This window comes from Salvia splendens, chromosome 14 (assembly GCF_004379255.2).
Source record: "Salvia splendens isolate huo1 chromosome 14, SspV2, whole genome shotgun sequence".
NCBI classification, from domain to species: Eukaryota; Viridiplantae; Streptophyta; class Magnoliopsida; order Lamiales; family Lamiaceae; genus Salvia; species Salvia splendens.
Window position 1 is genome coordinate 16,436,651 of NC_056045.1, and position 15,428 is coordinate 16,452,078.

Consider the following 15,428-nt stretch of genomic DNA (forward strand, 5'->3'; position numbering starts at 1 on the left):
GATAACATCCACGAGAGAAGCTCGAAACAAGGTTTTATTATTCGGAACCTAGCTAGTTGGAGTTTAATTACTCTATGAATAATAAATATGAGTTTCTTGTTGAGTCCACTCTTGGAGATTAAAATATGTTAATTAATTAAGTCTATAGCAGACATTAATTAATTAATGGATGTTTCCATCTTAAGCACGGGAAATAAAATACTTACTTAAAAAGAAAACCTGGAATACTCGTAATTTTGGATTTGAAGAGGCAGTGCAATATTACTTCTGTAGTGGCTGCTTGTAATATTCCAATATAAGCTTATATTAAATTGTGGGTTCAATTTAATTAGTAAAAAGCTAATTGGGTGAGGCCTGATCCAAATTCTTCCTTAGATCCCTGACAGGGCCCAATATATGACTTAATATAAATAGGAGAATAAAGGAGACAGAAAGGCTGATGAATAATTATTATTGCTAGAATTTTCGTCCCCCTCGGAGAGAGAAAGAGAGTTCGAAAATTGCTTCCTCCGTGAGCAGAGTTCTGTCTTCGTTATTCAAGTCCTAGTACGCTGGTGAGATTTGCCCACACAAATATCAGTGTACAGTCCGGGACACCAGTCAGAAGATCTAAGGTCGAGTACTGAAGATCTTCACGTGGAGACGGAGCAAGCCATCATCGATTCTTGATTGAATCAACGAGGTAAATTGGCTAATTCCGTAGTAAGCATGTTTTAGGAATTTAATATGCTAAAGCATGTTTTAATTCAAGTTATGAGCATGATACATGTGATAATTACGCGAATAGAATTTGTCTACATAATTTGCTAAATAGATCAAATTATGTGATCGGATTTTACGCACGCTTCCGCTGCCAACCCCTTCAGTTTCAAGGCCAAGAATCCCACGATGATCCTTGAAGCGATAGCTGACTACCGGCTGTGGATTTGGCATGCCTATTTTGGAGTAGCCGGGTCTAACAACGACATCAATGTCCTCCAGTCGTCGCCCATTTTCAACGAGCAGTGCAAGGGCGTTGGTCCGGCCGTCAACTTCGTCGCCAACAGCAACCAGCACAATATGAGCTATTATTTGGCGGATGGGATATACCCTATTTGGCCCGTCTTTGTGAAGAAGATCAGATGCCCAGCAGATGAAAATAAGATATATTTTGCGGGTCGCCAGGAGGCAACGCGCAAAGATGTGGAGCGGGCATTTGGTGTGCTCCAGGCTCGATGGGCGGCAGTGAAAGGTCCAACACGGCTATGGTATGTTGACAGCATCGCCGACATCATGTACGCATGTATTATCATGCACAACATGATTGTCGAAGATGAAGGTCCAGCACTGACTGATTGGACTAATGATGATGCTGGCGCTGCGGGTCCAAGCCACTACGTGGCTATTAGCAATGTACGCATGGGTATACCCCATGACGATGTCGATCGAGTCCGTGCATTTGCCGACATGCGCCATAGACAAGCCCATGTTCAGCTCCATAACAATATTATTGAAGAAGTATGGCAGCGAAGGGGTAGTCGTTGATGTAGTTTTTAATTATTGAAATGTTTTTTTTTAATTTGGTGAAATGTATTTTTCTTTTTTTATTTAATGGAATTTTTTTTCAGTCGAAATTTTAATTCTGTTAATTGTTTAATTTCAGAAATTGTTTAATTTGTGAATTTGTGGTTTTTTTTAATTGTGGGAAGTCCTTCGGATGTCCGCCACTGTGCAGTGGGAAGTCCTTATGACGTGGCAGTGTATTGGGAAGTCCATATAACGTGTCAGAAGATGTTTTTGGGAATTCTGCAGGGAATTCCGCGTCACTGCTATGCTCTTAGGTGTGGAGAAAATCGGGTTTCTGGGGCAGTTTACATTAAAGATTACGTAAATGTACCCATTTTGTTATCTATTCTACATATGGGAAAAACGCCAATGCAATTGGCGTGTCTTTAAGTAAAAACGCCAACGTTAATGGCGTGTTTACATGTAAAGACGCCAACGTAGGTGGCGTTTTATAATTGTGTCGTATTTTGGCCGTATCCAATTGCAAGTACGTTGAAAAATGCCAACTTGGTTGGCGTGTTTAGTAAGTCGCAAAAAACGCCAACCTGAGTGGCGTGTTTACTTGTTTTTGCAAAAAACGCCAACCTGAGTGGCGTGATTACTTAGTCGCGAAAAATGCCAACCTGAGTGGCGTGTTTTCACAAACTGATATACCGGTCGTGCCTCCCCCAAATCACAAAAATCTCACAATACACACACTTCGCGATTTCTCCAAGCTGCGCGCCTTCTCTCCGCGAAATCGCCCTCCTCTCCGTGATTTCGGCCTACATTCATCAATCGGTGCTATTCTTCCCCAAATTCATCTATTTTCTTCGGTTAGTATGCTTACCTTTTACATTATTAGAGTAAGTGGTGGATAGTTAGCTAGGGTTTGTAATGGGTTGTGAATTGAGTAGAAATATTATGCATTTTGGATTGGTTGAATGACATTATTGTTGATTATTATGTTGGATTGTTTGGGTTTAAGTGAATTTGTGTATAAATTTGATTATAAACCTAAACCCTAGGGTAGTTATAGCTAAAAAATTGGTCAAATTGTTTTGGTTTATGTGGGTTTTGGTTGATGTATGTTGATTAGTTTGAATTGTTAAATTTGTTTATATTGTTAGGTTTGTCAAATTGAAATTGGACAAATTGAAATTGTTAGGTTAGGCAAAATTGAAATTGGGCAAATTGAAATTGTTAGGTTGGACGAATTGTTAATTTAAATTGTTCATTTTGTGTAGGTGAATTGGATTATGATTTTGAATGAGCAATGTTGTGTAGGTGAATTATTTGATGTTGGAGTTCAATTTTGTGATATTGGATTAAATTCTATCTAATTATTGAAATGGTTTATGGTTGGTTATTGTTGAATTTGGATTATGAATGTTGTGTAGGTAAATTATGGCATCATCTTCAACCTCTCGTCGTCGGCTTGCATGTGGTCCTGCGGATCCATCTGTATTATATTTTCAGAGATAACACGTCTCTAACAACATATGGGCAGGAGTTCCATCCGAATATGTACGCTGCCGACGATATGAAGGAATAATTTGGGATGTTCTCATCCATCAATATGTCTTGGCAATAGTGGACCAGATGGGGTTTGGGGGTATATTAAGGTGTGGTAAACCAAAAGACATTGACCACTATCTTATCACAGCTTTGATTGAACGTTGGAGGCCAGAGACTCACACGTTTCACTTTTCAGTCGGTGAAGCGACTGTGACACTGGAAGACGTGGAGGTCTTATGGGGTTTCAAAGTTGATGGAGAGGCTCTGACAGATTACATCCCCCCGACGGAAGCGGGATATTGGAAGGACAGGTGTTTGGATTTTCTAGGATTCATACCGGACGCATCCGAGTTGAAGGAAATGGCTTTTAAGCAGACAAGCTTATCGCGTCAATTGAGGATTGAGCTGTCTGGTGACCACGAACACAACATATATGCTCAGCGGGATCGTATCTATTGTCTGCTATTACTTGGTGGTCTGATGATCCCCAACGGCTCCGGAAATAAAATTCCATTCTTCTACCTACACTTTTTCTTGGATATAGAACGGTGTTCTACATATAGCGGGGGTGGTGCGACGCTTGCTTGCTTGTACCACAATTTGTGTGAAGCGGCCGTTGCTAAGAGGACGGATGTAGGGGGAGCCTTAACTCTATTACAGCTTTGGGCTTAGGAGAGAATCCCAAATATTAGACCGAGGATGCTAGATCCCGTGCATACAGACTATCTACCATGTGCAAGCGCGTAAGTTGTTCACTAATTCATTTTTTAAGCTTAATGTTCATCAATCTTCGTGTTCTTCGCTCATAATTTAAATTTTTTAGATGGAATGGTCCGGCGTCATATGTAAAAGCACCCGGACATTGTATTGAAAATTTCCGAGATCAGTTCTCCATGATGCATCCTAATCAGGTACTTCATATACTTATAAATTGTTTTTTGTTTTTATTGAAATTATTTTGAAAAATTTATATCACATGTAGTTTATTTGGAGGCCTTATCTCCACCGAGAGTTGCCGGAAAGTTGTGATGTCGGTCGTCCTATATGGATGTCGATAACAACGCTTATTTGTTAGAATCTGGCTGAGCCACACCTGCCACACCGAGTGTTGCGCCAATTCGGGATTGTCCAACCGTATATCCCGGATCTCCCCCGGTTCCACGGTTCTGATTTTTTGAAACAAGATCGTCGTGAAAAATCTAGTCGGAATTGGGTTCAATGGCACGCCAATTATATACAGGAGTGGGACAACAGGCACTTTACGATATGGACTGATCTGGAGGACAATACTGAGCCTGTTGCAACGGAAGAATATATGAATTAGTTTCGCCAGATCACTGTGGTGTATTTAACCAAACCCGGCGTGCATGCAGAAGAGGGATTCCACGAAACGGCACCGTCTCATAACTTTACGGTACATTATTTATACTTAACTAAACCCTGATTACTTATTTAAATTCATATTATGATATGTACTTAACTTTGAAAAATTGTAGGTGGAGACGCTTCACAATACACGCCACTTTCTAAGTGGCCGAGCTGCGACAGGACATTTCTGTCCGGATATGAAAACCATTTCGAGGATGGTTGAAGAATGACTGCAGATATCCGGGGAGGCTCAGCTGATGGACTACCGTCCTTCGCAGCGCTCTGCAATGGACGTGGACATACCCGTAAGGCAAAAGGCAAAACGACGAACCAAGAAGAAAACCGCCTGCGGAGAGTCGTCATCTCAGTTCGTACACAACTCCGATGACGATTTTGTGGAACCACCTCCACCGAGCTCTGCACTTCGAGGCCGTCATTCTGTCAGTCACACCGGTGGGACCGGAGAAGATATTGGCCTTAGTGATGTCCCCGCTTCTCCACCGCGGTCGTCTGTGCAGGATGATTTTTTTGGGGTGGATCTTGAGAACGCTGTTGTTCAAGATACTCCTCCCTCAAGGATCCCTAGATCTACATCCAAGATTGGGAAGGGGATACAGCGCCTGTTTATGCGGAAAAGTCGTGACGAGTGAACTAATTTGAACTCTTTACATTAGTAATTGGATACATTCTCTTGATATTAGTGTTTTAACTCGTTGATTTTAACTCTTTATATTAGTAATTTGATATTGGTGTTTTTTCATTTGCTTTGAACTCATTGATTTTAAGTCTTTATGCTTAAGTCTTTGGATGTATGAATTATTATTTCGTAGTAGTTGAAATGAAAACTGGCAAATAAAGAGATAGAGGAAATAGCGACATTCTGAACAAACACGCCATTTCCATTGGCGTCTTAGGTAAAACGCCAATGCAGATGGCGTGTTTTGTGAAAAACGCCAATGTAATTGGCGTGTCTAAGTTGGAAGAAATTTTGGCCAGTTTTTTCACGACGCATTCTGAACAAAAACGCCAGTCCCGTTGGCGTGTTTATGAATTAGGTAACACGCCAATGCAGATGGCGTGTTTTGTTAAAAACGCAAATGTCATTGGCGTATCTAAGTTAGAAGAAATTTTGGCCAGTTTTTTCACGACGCATTCTGAACAAAAACGCCATTCCCGTTGCCGTGTTTTATTAAAAACACTCCAGTCCCGTTGGCGTCTATTGAAACACGCCACTCCCATAGGCGTGTTTCAATAAAAAATGCCACCCAAGTTAGCGTTTTTAGCTGATCATTTAATACTTACAACGCAATTTTACTCAATATATAAGTAAATACAAATATTACCCAATACATAAGTCCAAATATTACTAAATACAGAAATCCAATATTACACAATGCATAAGTTCAATTTCTCGCCTTTTCCGCGTAAAAAAGCTACGGATACCCTTCCCGATTCTGGCGGTTGAGAGTCTAGACGGAGGAGTATCTTGCACAACTACATTCTCTAAATCAACCCCGAAAAAATCGACTCGCACAGAAGTCCGAGGTGGAGAATTTGGGACATCACTGAGACTGATGTCTTCGCCTGTACCACCAGTGTGGCTGACAGAATGACGACCTCGAACTGCAGATCTTGGTGGAGGTGGAGGCATAAAATCGTGATCGGCATCATCAGTGTGACTGACAAAATGACGACCTCGAACTGCATATCTTGGTGGAGGTGGAGGCATAAACTCGTCAGCGGCATCATTTACCAACTGAGTATCCATCCTTGAAAGAGCATTCGGGCAGTTGCGCCTGTCGTGACCTGGTTGACGACAATGTTTACATCGGCGTCGAGCTCTTGGCTGGTCAGCTTCACGGACATCCATCTGATTAGGAATCCTAGTAGTACGGTATCGACCGCGACTTTTAGGCATTAACTGAGCTCGTGAACATTGCAAAGTCCATTCAGGCACGGCCCAATAATCTTGGTGTCTGGGTGGATTGAACACCGTAGAATATTGGTGTACCCAAACACTTGTGCGGTATACGGGATCAACAAGCGACAGCATGTTGTCGTTTCTAAACCGCGCAACTGCCGCTGCATGTGAACATGGAAGTCTCCACATCTGTCACTTTTGACATTTGCAGTGCGACTCCAAGTACTTTACCTTCCACTTATTAGCGCCATTTCCACCAATTCGACGCGTTGTTCGAACCACATAATGTCCTGCAATTGTGTTGGGTGCTCTCACATTATGTAATTGACCTTTTGCATCATTTTTGCACACCTTTTCATGCGCCCACGGGGTAAGTGGTGTGGCACACTGTGTTGATACAATTGACCGGTCATTGAACCATTCTATTGTCCTCCAGAATATCATATCAATGCAAGCTTTAATTGGGAGTTGTCTTGCGCCTCTCAACACATTGTTGTAAGATTCCACCATATTAGTGGTCACCTCACCCCATCTTTTGTGTTTGTCATACGCCAGATTCCATTTTTCTAACTCCACGGCATCAAGGTACTGCAAAGCCTCGGTGTTGACGTTTCGAAGTAAACGACGTCTGATCTTAAACTTGCGCTTCTTGGTAGCAATACCAATTTTCCAAACAAGTCTTTTGACCATGATACCTTTGTGATTCTGCAAAACATTCTTTCTAACATGTACCAAGCAAAATTTGTGATGACCCACATTGGGTTCTTCTTTCCATATGGGAGAATTCATTGCATCTATGATTCCCACATGCCTATCAGATATGACACATATTTCATGTTTTGCTACATGAAGTCTAATGCGTTCCATAAACCAATTCCAACTTTCTTTGGTTTCCTCATCCACCGTATACAAGCTCAATCGCTGTCCTCCGAGCATACCATGTTTTCTTGTAACTAACTTTGACATGAAATCTATTTTCAATATCCGCCACAATTGCTTTTACCTTGTAGCAAGGATCGTTTTCTATCTGATGTCGAACACTCAACGCTATCATACCTGACGAAAGATTAGCGTGCCCATTATAGTTACGATCCCCCATGCAAGTATGAGCAGTGCTAAACACTCTAATTTGCCAGTGTTCATCATGCTTTCTCAGTGTTGCTCGGCACTCCCACAAACATTTCGGTAATGAGGTATCCTTCGGATTTCCTTGTGGCCACTTACAAACTGCATGCCATCTCTTTCCTTTACTTTCAGCAACTGTATATTGTCGGATTTTTTCCAAATGCCAATGAGTCACAGCTGCCTTCAATTCCAACTTCGTTCTAAATTTAGTATGCAAACCGACATTGCTAGGATCTTTTTCACTCCAATAATGCACACTGGGATCATCACGTTCAAAGTTTTTGTGATCAAAACTATCATATGGACCTGGTAAGGTGCGAAAATAGTTGATTCCACGCTGTGGGAACTGTGGAACTACTCTTCCTCCAACTGCCCTTCCACCAACTGTTGTTTCTCCAAGTGGAATGGATGGTCTTGAAGCAACAATTTGTTCATCTGTAATACCCGTTTTTTTTTCTTCTATCTTTTTAAGTTAAGATTTTGTTTTAAGAACGAGCGAGTGATAGACCTTGAATAAAATACCGTGTTGTTTCGATTGGTTGTGAATGCTGGAATTGTTGTTGATTAATTGTGTGGTGTAAATTGTCGACGAGATTGACGCGAGAATTGTCGATGGGAAAATTTGGGCGTTCGTTTACAATGTACTTGGAATAACACCAAAGTACTAAATTAATAAAACACCACAATTTAATCAATATACTAAAATTATATATTTTTGGGCCTATCACTTTTGTCTATTTTTTTAGCCCATTTATCCTTATTCAATTGGGCTATTTTTAATATAGCCATTTATTCCTAATTCCTATTTCATTCCTGCAGCCAACATAAATCTCTTCCTCTAAACCCTCCTACACGTTTTCTTTATTCACCAAAACCTCTACTCCTAAAATCTCTCCACCACTCCTTAAAAATCTCCAACCAAATACTCTATTAACTCCATTTATACATCTCCTCCCACAATCTCAACAAACCGTCTGGAGGAGAAACCCAAAGAGTTGTTATCTTTTCAATACCTTCTCTTCTGCAAGTTCTGCTTCTTCCGTGAAGGTATATCCACTATTTTTTTTCTGAATCATCTGCATCCCATCCCATGATTTAGTTTTACATAATCACACACGGGAATAAATCCCTATTGAAATTCTTGAAAAACTTGTTGAATGCAACATTCTTGTTAACTCAGAATTGTTACTGCCATTGCAAGCAATCAATTCTGCCTTTTATCTCATTAAATATTAATTCTTGATAACCCATTTGTCTGCCCATATAATATTTGAAATCAAATAATTAGAGATGAAAGCTTTGTTTAAATAGATAGGGAAAAGGGGATGAAACTTACAAGTTGTGAGGGGCGGAGCTACTCGGCGACGGTAGGCCGCGGCGGCAGTGTTTTGACAGAAGCTGCCGCACTGATCTGGCGGCGGCGAGTTCTATCAACGGCGAGGAGAGATCGAGGGGGAGAAAGATGTTAGCTTTGTGCTTCTAATTTTGGGGATTTGTTGTTCCTAAATTGAGACACCAAAATTTGAGAGATGGTTTGTGAATTTTAGAAGAATAATATAGATTGGGGGGGGGCGTGAGTTTTTCAGAGGCAGAGAGTGAAAATTTGAGATAGAGAGAGAGACAAAGGGTTGCTGTGTTTGAAAGGAGAAGGGAGAGAGATACGTTGATGATGGAAGGGAGTATACTGTAGTTCATTTGTTTAATGGCTTGGGCCATTTAATTCACTTACAATTTTGGGCCCCTAACTAAATCTTTTTTTTTGTTTTAATTGGTTGAGGCACCACTAACTATATTATTTGATGGCCCAATTAGTTTTAGTGTATAATAGTTTTAAAGTGGGGATTTGATATTAATATATATACATATACATGTTTTGTGAGGGAGTATATTATGTATTTTATGGTCCTCTATTTACTTGCATATGATCTGTTTTGGTCAGTAGATGATTGCTACGAGATTCTTTTTATTTTGAGCTATGTTAAGCTAATGCCAACGGATGGAAATATAATTCCGGGGATGTTGTTTTGTTTGATTGATAAATCTGATTGATTATATGAGGTTTTGGTAGAAAGAATAAATGAATAATGTGAGCGCGCACACACTTAGGATGCATGCATTGTTAAGCTTATTTTGCAAAGTCTAATTTTACACATCATGTTATTTCTAAAAGGGTGAACTTGTGCACGTTGTTGCGGTTTGGAACAGAAAGTGATTAAGGAGTAAGCTTTTGAGGTGGGCTTTCTTTTAATAAGGACTATGTCCTAAATATATTTTGATGTGAAAAGGAGGTAAAAATGTTTGTCTTGCCATGTTTTGTGTTTTGAATGAACCTATCTGAAGTGGCTATGCCATGTATGTTTAATCGAATTCGGGTCCTAGTAGGGCCGCAAACCCTGCTCGGACTAGTGTACACCCCGTAGATCGTGTGCTATCTCTTTGGAGTTGGCCGGTCTAGTGACTTGGTTCGTGGCCACGTTCCTTGTCATGTATGTTCAGATATGGTGATGGTGAATGTGGATGGAAAATGGTTGGCCGACCGAACTTGTGAAATATATGTTTTGGTGTACTTGGGTTTCTTTTAATTAAAACCCCCAAGGTCACTTGATTATGGCTTGACAAACTCTGTTTTGGCATGTGTCCACTGAGTGCATCAAGTACTCAGCCCTGCATATTGTTTTTCTTAATGTGCAGATTGAGCGGCGATGGGCGTGGAGGATGTTGAGCAGAGTTCATGGATTGTTCTGTCATGATTAATAATGTTGGATTTGTCGTGTCTTCATACTCGGCATTTTCCGTGTCTTGAACGCTTCCGCTATGAGTACTTTTCTTTAGAATTGTTTATTCGTGCAGAGTCTAACTCGTTTGAAAATTGTTTATTGTCCATTCTTTATTCACTTAGAGTTGGTATTATTGTTAGGATAATATTATGACGTTTTAAAAGTTAATTCAATTATTAAATTTTTGGTCAAATGTGTATGTTTTTCCCATTTCTTCCCCGCTTCTTTAATCCTCCCCTAGTCGCGATTAACCGTATTTTCTATCCTTAGAAAATGCGGGCGTGACAGAGTGGTATCAGAGCAACTTTCTTTCCGCTCTGGACCCAAGCGTCTTTTTTCTTTCTTGATCTAGATTAGTATCCCTAGATCAAAATAAATAAATAAAATAAAATAATTTAATTTAAAAGTGTCAAAGGCTCAACATCCGACCATCGCGCTCAACCTGAAAAGAGGTAACCAAAATTTTTTTTGTAAGAGGTTTTGAGGTAAATATTTTGGGAATGGAAATGATTAGTTATTCATGGTGGAATTTGATGTGGCGGAAAAAAATTATGTTGTGGAAACTTGTGAATATTTTTGGAAATATGTGAACTTTAAGTGAAAGCATGCTAGTTCTTTTCCTATTGAGATTTTGAGGAACATGATGTTGTTATGTGTTGTGACGTCTAGTGATAAGTGTTTGTGTATGCTCGATTATGTGGCCTTTACGTGATGATTTGAGTCATGACTCGTAGATACTGGAGTATGATATTATGAATTCCTTGTGTGATTGCGGACTATTTTGGATGAACGTTAGACCTTACATCATCGATTCTAGTTGTATGTAGTAACTCAATTATTGCTTCTCCGAGCATATTAAATGAACGTGGAACAGCGAACCACAATGAATCTCTAATATCGAAAGGATAAAAGAAAAATAATAAGGATAAACGTTTGGAAAGTGCGAATGAAAGTTTGAGTGATGATAGTTAGTGTTACATGCGCATAGATATCTTGATTTATTATACGTATTCTATAATCGTTATACATGAAAGGTTGCGTGAGAAGTCTTGATACGAGAATGTAGTGATTAATAATCGGAGTGACCATATTGATCTATGCGTTTTGAATCAGAATGCCACCGAGACGTGGACGTAGACCTAGGCGTGGACGTGGAGAGGAGGACCCTGTGGACCCTCAGAATGTAGAGGGAGAGCAACCACCACCACCACCACCACCACCTCCACCTCCACCACCACCACCACCCCCGCCTCAACCCAAACAATACATTGATACCTTTTTGAGGCAAAAATCCCCACAGTTTGATGGACTGGGAGAGCCGTCTAAGGCAGAGACCTGGATACGCACCCTCGAGCGCATATTTGATTTTATGGAGTGCACCGACAAGGAACGCCTCGCTTGTGTGACTTTTCAATTAACGGGGCCCGCAGATTTTTGGTGGGATACCAAGCTAAGGACCATGAACCCTGAACGCCGTGAAGTGCTTACTTGGGAGATATTCAAGGAAGAGGTGTACAATAAGTACGTTCCCATGAGCTATAGGCGAGCAAAGGTAGTTGAATTCCATACTTTAAAGCAAGGGAATATGACGGTGACAGAGTACGACCGTGCACTGTGTGAAATTACTCGATATGCTCCCGAGTTGGTGGATACAGATGAGAAAATGGCAGAAAAGTTACGTGCTGGTCTCAAGCACGAAATAAGAGTAGCAGTGGCAAGTCGCAGAGGACTTTCATATTCTGAGATTTTGGCTTGTGCATTAGACGTGGAAGAAGCGTTGCCTAAGGAGATGACAGTAGCAAATACTACACCAGTGCCACTTCAACAACATAATTTCAGAGATAAGAGGAAATGGGATGGAGATCGGACTCCATATGATAACAAGAGGCAGCAACCCATCAGAAACCCACCGCAATATGGAGGTAGGCAGAGTGCTCCCTATCAGAGGGGTGACTTCCGGCCTAGAGCCCTCCAGTGTGCTAAGTGCTTTAAAAACCATTTTGGGGAGTGCAGAGAAAAGAGCAATAAATGCTACACTTGTGGTGGAAATGGCCACTTCTCAAGAGAATGCCCGAGTAAGATTATGGGGATGGGAGCAGGACAGAACAATCAAGGGTTCCGTCCGCAAGTGCGGGCACTACAAGCCGAACCGAGGGGATACTTACCCGCACCACAGCAGCAGCAGCAACAACGTCGTCAAGGACTTCCCACTCAGGCAAGCGCATATGCTTTAAAAGGGAAACAGTCGACGAACCAGCAAGGGAATCAAGAGCAAGGAAACTTGGCAGGTATGGGCACGCTCCTCGACATGCCTATTGTTGTTTTATTTGATACGGGTGCATCACATTCTTTTATATCAGCATCATGTGTGAATACTTTAGAACTGCCTATCAATAGAACTGAACAAAGAATGAGTGTGACTTCACCCGTAGGAGGAACTATAGATATTTCACAAATTTGCTCGAATGTAGAATTTACTATGGGAGAACTTAAGCTAGTTGCACACAAATTACAAGTTATGTCGATGGGGAGTGTAGATATAATTTTGGGAATGGATTGGTTGGCCGAGAATCATGTTACCATTCACTGCAAAGAGAGAGAGAGATCTCTTTTCAAACCCCGGGAAATGAGCCGACTATATTTTATGGGATATCTACGAATCGACGCAAGTCCATAATTTCTGCACTTCAAGCGACGACTATGATAAGGAAGGGATGCCCAGCGTATCTCGTCTATCTAAATGGAGAGGAGAAGAAAGAAAGAAGCATAGAGGATGTGGCAGCAGTGAATGAATTTCCAGATGTTTTTCCCAACGCCTTGCCAGGACCACCACCCGATAGACAGTTGGAGTTTACAATTGATTTGGAGCCAGGATCAGCACCGATATCTAAGGCACCATACCGTATGGCGCCTAAGGAATTGGAAGAACTTAAGATACAACTACAAGAGTTGCTAGACTTGGGTTTCATTAGACCCAGTGTGTCGCCGTGGGCAGCACCAGTGTTGTTCGTGAAGAAGAAGGATGGAACATTGAGGATGTGCATAGATTATCGAGAGTTGAACAAGTTGACACTCAAGAACAAGTATCCACTGCCGAGGATAGATGATTTGTTTGATCAACTCCGTGGAGCTGGAGTATTCTCGAAAATGGATTTGAGATCGGGATACCATCAACTGAGAGTCCGACGAGAAGATGTACCCAAGACGGCTTTCCGAACTAGATACGGCCATTATGAGTTTATAGTGATGCCTTTCGGATTGACCAATGCCCCGGCTGTATTTATGGACCTTATGAATCGTGTGTTCCATCCATACTTAGACAAGTTCGTCTTAGTCTTCATAGACGATGTCCTTATCTACTCAAAGAACGAGGAGGAACATGAAAAATATTTGAGGACTACCTTGGAGACATTAAGGGCCGAGAAACTCTACGCCAAGTTCAGTAAGTGTGAGTTTTGGCTCAAAGAAGTGAATTTCCTTGGGCACATAGTGAGCGCAGATGGAATTCGAGTAGACCCCGCAAAGGTGGAAGCTGTACAGAAATGGAAATCACCAACCACACATAATGAAATTCGGAGCTTCCTAGGACTGGCGGGATATTATCGGAGATTCATCGAGGGATTTTCTAAGATAGCGAGGCCAATGACGCAACAACTAAAGAAGGGGATCAAAGTGAATTGGACGCCGGAGTGTGAGGCCAGTTTTCAGTTACTAAAAGAGAAGTTGACCACCGCACCAATTCTCGCTGTGCCAGAGCCAGACACTAACTACGTGGTGTATACCGATGCATCAAAAGTTGGACTTGGATGTGTACTTATGCAGAATGGGAAAGTGATTGCGTATGCATCAAGGCAGTTGCGGCCGCATGAGTTGAACTATCCGACGCATGACTTGGAGTTGGCAGCAGTTGTACATGCTTTGAAGATTTGGAGACACCATCTTTATGGAGTTCGATGTGAGATATATACGGACCATAAAAGCCTCAAGTACTTCTTTGAACAAAAGGATTTGAACATGCGCCAGCGTAGATGGCTTGAGTTGGTGAAGGATTATGATTGCAGTATAAACTACCACCCAGGAAAGGCGAATGTAGTGGCTGATGCCCTAAGTAGAAAGTCTCAACCTCAATTAGCCACTTTTCTCACGAACGAAGAGAACTTGACACGAGAGTTCAGTAAAATGCGATTGGAGGTAGTGAGAGCACCCGAGACAGTGGAAGGAAGGATCGCCACCTTGGTAATGGAACCCGACCTAAGGGCTAGAATCGTGGAAGCTCAAAGACGCGATACTTTACTTGAGAAAATTCGTTCGGAAGTGAGGACAGGGGAGCAAGAATATTTTCACGAGGAGGCGGATGGTGCCCTCACATTTAAGGGTAGGTTGTGCGTGCCTAGAGACGAAGGGCTTAGGAATGAAATCATGAGGGAAGCACACGAAACACCGTATACTGCGCATCCGGGGAGTACCAAGATGTATCGAGATATGAAGAGACAGTTTTGGTGGAATGGCATGAAAAAGCATGTAGCGGCGTTTGTGGAGAGGTGTCTAGCATGTCAGCAAGTGAAAGCTCTACATCAACGACCTTATGGGAGACTACAACCACTTGAGATACCGGAGTGGAAATGGGAGCACATTGCAATGGATTTTGTGACAGGATTACCGAGATCCCAACGAGGAAACACTGTTATTTGGGTGATTATTGATCGTCTCACAAAATCTGCTCACTTTGTACCGATTCGTGATACCTATGGAGCCAATAAGTTGTCTAAGATGTATGTGAAAGAGATCATACGCTTGCATGGAGTACCAGTGACTATTACATCTGATCGTGATGCGAAGTTCACCTCTAGATTTTGGATGAGCCTACAACGAGAGTTAGGCACTAAGTTGAATTTCAGTACTGCATTCCACCCGCAGACTGATGGGCAATCAGAGAGGACGATACAGACTTTGGAGGATATGTTGAGAGCCGTAGTGCTAGATCGAGGAGTAGGTTGGGAGGAAGTGTTGCCACTAATAGAGTTCGCTTACAACAATAGTTATCAGGCGACTATTAACATGGCCCCGTATGAGGCATTGTATGGGAAGAAGTGTAGATCACCACTTTACTGGGATGAAGTGGGTGAGAGAAGAGTTCTTGGACCAGACTCGGTGGAAGAAATGATTGAGATTGTTCGACAAATTCGTGAGAGGAT

General features: G+C 41.6%; 1 protein-coding gene and 1 long non-coding RNA gene across 2 annotated transcripts; both read left to right on the forward strand.

The window, feature by feature from the left end:
- The first annotated feature begins 7,938 nt into the window (after positions 1 to 7,938).
- LOC121763697 lies at positions 7,939 to 10,426 on the forward strand. The gene is made up of 3 exons (XR_006042463.1): positions 7,939 to 8,503; positions 9,627 to 9,688; positions 10,148 to 10,426. It is a non-coding gene; the product is annotated as an uncharacterized LOC121763697 (long non-coding RNA).
- Positions 10,427 to 11,602: 1,176 nt separating this feature from the next.
- On the forward strand, positions 11,603 to 12,910 carry LOC121764254. Its single transcript, XM_042160307.1, has one exon. It carries the CDS (start codon positions 11,603 to 11,605, stop codon positions 12,908 to 12,910), a length of 1,308 nt encoding a protein of 435 aa, XP_042016241.1.
- Positions 12,911 to 15,428: the final 2,518 nt, after the last annotated feature.

Coding starts and splice junctions, on each gene's coding strand:
- LOC121764254 (XM_042160307.1), top strand. CDS start 11,603: ATGGAGTGCACCGACAAGGAACGCCTCGCTTGTGTGACTTTTCAATTA.